Here is a 5563-nt window from a genome sequence, read left to right as displayed (position 1 = left end):
CTTATTTTCTTGACATCATCAGGTGTCCATGATGGCCCTTCAGGAAACTGTGAGGCAAACAGCTAAAGTCAGCAACAACTTCAAACATTTGTTTAATCCTCCTCAGCACTCAGGGCAATGAACTTCAGAGCACTGAGTTACTGCCCTGAATACAGCTTTATTATCTCACATGGGATCAGTCATCAGTCATGTGCTAAAAGTCATCAGCACAAGTGTGTAATTCCATTAGACTCACGCTGTATCTCAGAGATTGTGCTATTCAGCTCTCAGGCAACTGTTGGAGTTTGCCTGGTCCAGCTGTGCCTAGGCAAAGGTCTTGTTTAGAGGGAGGTGTTCCTGGTGAGGCATCAACATCTGAARGACACCAATGTGCAGCTACTTCTTACTGTGTTTACTCAGAATGTAAGGTTACATTTATCAGAATGCCTTTATAAACAGTTTATCAGGATTCATAGTGTAGACCTGCTTTGCCASTGAAATATTTCATGTCTAATAAGCTCTGATGCCAACAGCTTGTGATTGCAAAAAACTCAGTGTAGTTAAGAACCTAGCAGGAGAAAAATGGTGACCAAGGTTAAAACGCTTTCTCCTTTGCTTAGGGACTAGAGAACATGCTTGCAGAGAGTTTGAATAAACATAGCAATGACAATAAAGCATAGCTAAAATTCAAGCAAAAACACTCCATGGTATTTACAAGGTTAAGTGGTTTATTTGTGTGCCTCTGAAGGTATAGAAGACACAACRTGATAGAAATATAAAAGTGACAAACAAGGTTATTTCAGACTAATGGGGAAGGTTCAAAGCAGAAGCATGATGGAAAGTGATGTGTTCATAAGAAATAGGATTTAAACATGTTATTTCCTATTTTATAGATGTATCAGCATACCAAAAATGGCAGAACATGCCCCCTTTTGCAGATGCACTTCACTTCTCAGTCACAAATGAAAGCAAAACTGGAAAAAAAAATGGAATTAAGAAAACATGGTCAAAACATTTAGGAGTATGCTGGTCTTGCAACTTTGTGYAAAGTAAGCTGTTATCTTCTGAGAGGGCAGAAATGGATAGCTGAAGTAAAAGCCGCTTACAAGATTTCAGCTAAATCAATCTATTTCTTTTTAAGTGCAGAAGTGTTTAGTGGAATTTGAGTGAATTTAAACCTCAGAAATCCATCAATGTAAAAACATTACAAATGAAAACATTATTTTCTCTCATTTATTTGTTTGCTTTTGTTGTGAGAAATCTGTAATTTTAAAGGAATTAATTTGTAGTCTGTCTGATCTTGTAGCAGTCGTACTGAATTTAAATATCATTAGGTTAGAATTTGCCCTGCTGAACTGGTAAATACAGTCATTTATAGACAATTAGCTGCTTGCTGATGTCTTTCAGATGCTGATCACTGTGAAATATAATCCCCATGCCACTTCTGTGCAAGCAGTTTCTGCCATCCTCCCACTGCAGCCTWTTCTTCTGGACCTCAGATTTCAAAGCCTCATTTCAGCAGTGAGCAAAGATTTGACATTGTTGACAAATCTACAACTATCTGGTGCCTGAATTACAGTGATGCTGTGCATAATCTGACTAAATCAAACTGGCAGAAAGTGTCTGAGTCACATCTCAGACTATCTAGAATTTAGCAGGTATAAAGAGACAGAGTGACATCCCTGTTAAATAAGGTCTCTGACCAATGTAGTCTGTTTCTRTTACCAGTTCTAATTTATTCAAATATATTTAATGTTCCAATATTTCACAAGTAATGCAAAAAAAAAAATTGTAAGATAAAGTCTTTCCTTGATGCTGCATCCAGTATTTTTTTAGTCACCGTGTTTGACAATCAGGAAATTACCATTTGGAAACCCTACCACTTTTGTGTTCAACCAGTACTTGGGGCAATTTCCAGTTCTGCGTTATTCCTTAAACAGCCCTGGCTAGTAAGCACAGAATCTTCCTTTTTCTATCAATATAGATGAGAATGTGTAGAGATTGCAGACGTGAGATATTGTTTCAAAGACCTGGTTGAAAGACATAATTTTGAAGAGTAAAGTGAAAGGGGAAGAATAAATTTTGTAGTTGCAGTAAAATTTTRATTGAATCATAATTCATACTAAAATGTATTAAACTTTCAGAATTCACAAYATTTTGATTTACCAATCTGTGGTCCTTTGCATATGTGTGAGGAGCAAAACAAACAGAGACACAAATATAGATTCTACTTTATTAAACACTGCATGTACATGTTTCTCCCTGAAATGAGAGTAAAGAAAGAAGAGGAAAAAAGTAAACAAGAGTGTAAAGAAACTCTAGCATAATTTGCTGAAAACTTCATGGTATGTGAGGTGCAGATTTTGAGCTCTCATGTAAAACCCCACATTTAGAAAACCAGCTGAGCCTCTTATTAGAAGCAATTATTGTCCTACCTTGCACCTATCCCTTGTATTATTATTTGCATGATGATTACAAGGAAGAACTATTTCTTTGAGAAAAAATAGATAATAATTATAATAATTCGGTTTCATTCTGTCAGCTTTCAATGATGTTTCTGGAAGGGTTAGCTGGTATAAAAAAACTCAGCCGCAATTCTTTCTTCCCTTGAGACAAGCCATCCATGTTCATTTAAGAAAGGCTGAAATCCTCAGCCATGCACCGTGGAGTTTTGTTTTCCTCTCCTTCAGTACAAGCTGCCCGGCTGCCCTGCCCAGGGTTTGCACAGGCAGCAAGTCAGTTTGTATATCACATTCAGAAGCAAAACAGGGGGAGGGAAATGTGTGCTGGATTCCCACCAGGAAAATTTTTTGAGACCTMTAAATGTTCATATATTTTCTTCTCTCAGGAAAGTTTACAGAATTCCAGAAGTTTGCACMGTGCAATATGTTCTAACCCACTTACATGCACAAGCAGCTCAGTCTGCAATAGTTTGAATATAAAACTGAATAACTTTTGCCCTTGTACTTGTTACTGATATTTTTGGAGGATACAAACTGACTTGAGGAATACCTAGTTTCTTTAATATCATCTGGCATCCATGACTGTACTGGCCTGGACTCTGTAGAGCTATGCCTTTGACCTGCTTATATTTATTTCTGGGACCAGTAAATCCCAAGGTTTAAACTATACTTTATACTCCTTCTGCCAAAAGTAATTATAATAGAGCCTAAGATATTAAGGGTCCAAAAGCCTTGCTTTTTCCTCTTGTGAGAAGCAGKGCTGTAAGTTCCCTGCCCTTCAGTCAGGTACAGATGCTATGGATGGATCAGACCCACTTAGGGTGAGGATGATGCATGAGAATAAGGCCAACACATATAGGAGTACAAGAACATAAAGTAAGTAAAGATCCCCAAAAKAGTGAGAATTATTTAATTTCAAAATTTGGGATATTTATTATTAATTTATTTATATTATTTGTATTAATTATTAGTAATATTTTAAGTTTTTGTAGRGCTGATGCTATACCATGTCTAAAAGATACGCAGATCCCAGGAAAGGGTAATTTCTGTCTGTTCTGCTGCACTCTGCTTTCAGCCCATTGTGGAGAGTGGTATGAGCAACAAATTATCCTGCTCGTGCCCTTTCTGGAAATAAAGCATTTGGAGAATGAAAGCAGATAATTTCACTGGGCTGTGAAGACTGAAGACAATAGACACCTTGATCCCACAGAGTAATAATTGGGCTGTGCACCRGCAGAAGAGTGACCTGAATTTTGAAGTGTTTCTGTGATGAATGTTCATATTAGAACATCATAGGTAATAAATGTAAAACAGCTCTGGAAAGGTGTCAGTGCTTAGAGCTCTGGTTGCTCTCTTCTTTGCCCAAAAGGCTTGTCATATTCCCTCATGCATTTGTGTTTTGTGGCAAAATTACAAATCTTCTTCTCTCTATGACGACTAGAGCAAAAATAATGGCAAGTACCCTTTTCATCAAGTTAGTTCTTTATTTGGTGCTTAAGGTACAGGCCAAAATTTTTCCGTTTCCTCAAGCAGTGGAAGGTGCTRAGGCTGCACCTTGCTAAAAGAAATGTGGCATCAAATTGATGTTCATGCATAAAATTTAAAGGACAGCTTTGTGTACTCAATTTTTGTTTGTTTTAAATATAAGCCTCACTGCGTAATTCTTAAAAGTGTGACTTTAAAAACAAGCCATCTATGGATAAGTCATAGCTTTTGTTCTCTGGGGATAGATGAACTTAATTGCAGATTTAAGAAAGGAATCAAATCTCCAAAAGAGAGACCAGATTGCTTTTTTTTTTTTTGAAAACAAGTGATTCCTTTTGGCTGGTTTTTGAAAACTTCTTTTTAGCACGTACATTGGGCTTGGGGATGATTCCAGTTCCTCTATTGCTACCTTTTTTGTATAAGCTGTTTACAAATTCAGGGTGTCTAGCAGAATGTTATGTGGTGGTCAGATACTTAAGCTGGACATTAATGTTTATCTTCTGTATATTTTAATGGTTTGTGACTAATATATATACTTCCTCCCCCAAATTCAGAGATCTGTAGAATGTGAGAGTAYCTCAGAGATATCTGCATTCCCAGTTCATCTTAGCAGAGCAGAGTATCTGCTATACAACTGACATTCCTCGGCTGCTTCTCTTCAGGAACAACCAACCTGTATACATTTTCCATTATTGCAAGACACTACCTTAGCCAGTAAGCAGAGAGGACATTGAGTAATGCCAGGTCAGATCCCAGGGCAATTAATAACATATTTTTGTTTTAAATGTAGTGCCAGGAATTGTTATTACTAGACAATATTTGATGGAAAAGAAATAAAACAATGTTTATGTGAGTTGAATGTTACACTGAGCTGAAAGGTGTTCTAGAAATATCACCAAAGATAAACATCCAAAGAGGGTTTCTGACAATTAGGTGTGATTCTTAACTGAAAAATTAAACCAAAATGATGCAGGCTCATTTTGCTGCCTTTTGTTAACATACAATCTATCTTCTTTTGTCTTTCCTTTTCTATTTTTTCCCACAACTTAATGTATTTATTATAGTGGCTTGTGCTGTGTTTACTGTGGGCAGAAACTAACTTCTGCTGAGGTAAAAACTGGCTTTTTGTTTTATTCTTGTACAGCACCAKCAGTACAAACCTTAACTGAAACCTCATAAGGGATAGATAATAATAGTTTAACACATGACAAGATAAGACATTATGCCCAGGGTGGATAAATATATCTAGTACTAAGATACAGAATAGTCATTTAGAAGGTTTCYAGGATAGATGAAATATAACATCAGATAAAACTTTCTACTGTCAGACTTATAAGAAATGTTTTTGATATCACTGATACTGGTATAGCCCTTGGACTGAATTTTTTATACTTTCTTTATTGCAGCTTTCCTACAAGTATAGAACTGGTAATTTCAAGGAGAAATTTTTGCCAGAATTATAAAATAAAAAAGGCAGTCTTGCAGAGATTAAAGTCTTCTCTTAGTTAAAAAAAAACAAAAAAGAAAAAGGAGTGAGCATATTGTATTCACAGAATGCTTAAATGCCACTTTTTATTGACTAATTCTTTGCTTTGCATAACCTAATACTGTCATGTTGAAACATGAGACAAAAAAAA

At 36.2% G+C, this 5563-nt stretch overlaps 1 protein-coding gene across 1 annotated transcript in view; it reads left to right on the top strand.

Annotated features, from left to right (window-relative positions):
* The first annotated feature begins 1386 nt into the window (after positions 1 to 1386).
* LGSN (lengsin, lens protein with glutamine synthetase domain) overlaps positions 1387 to 5563 on the top strand; it is a 53034-nt gene continuing 48857 nt past the window's right edge. The window contains exon 1 of the mRNA XM_057369422.1: positions 1387 to 1500. Coding sequence (XP_057225405.1) covers positions 1387 to 1500 — 114 coding nt within the window. The remainder of the gene's footprint in view (positions 1501 to 5563) is intronic.

Source organism: Malurus melanocephalus, unplaced genomic scaffold (genome assembly GCF_030028575.1).
Source record: "Malurus melanocephalus ecotype Western Australia unplaced genomic scaffold, MMel_1.1 scaffold_109, whole genome shotgun sequence".
Classification (NCBI taxonomy): Eukaryota; Metazoa; Chordata; class Aves; order Passeriformes; family Maluridae; genus Malurus; species Malurus melanocephalus.
This window is presented reverse-complemented; position numbering and strand designations above follow the sequence as displayed.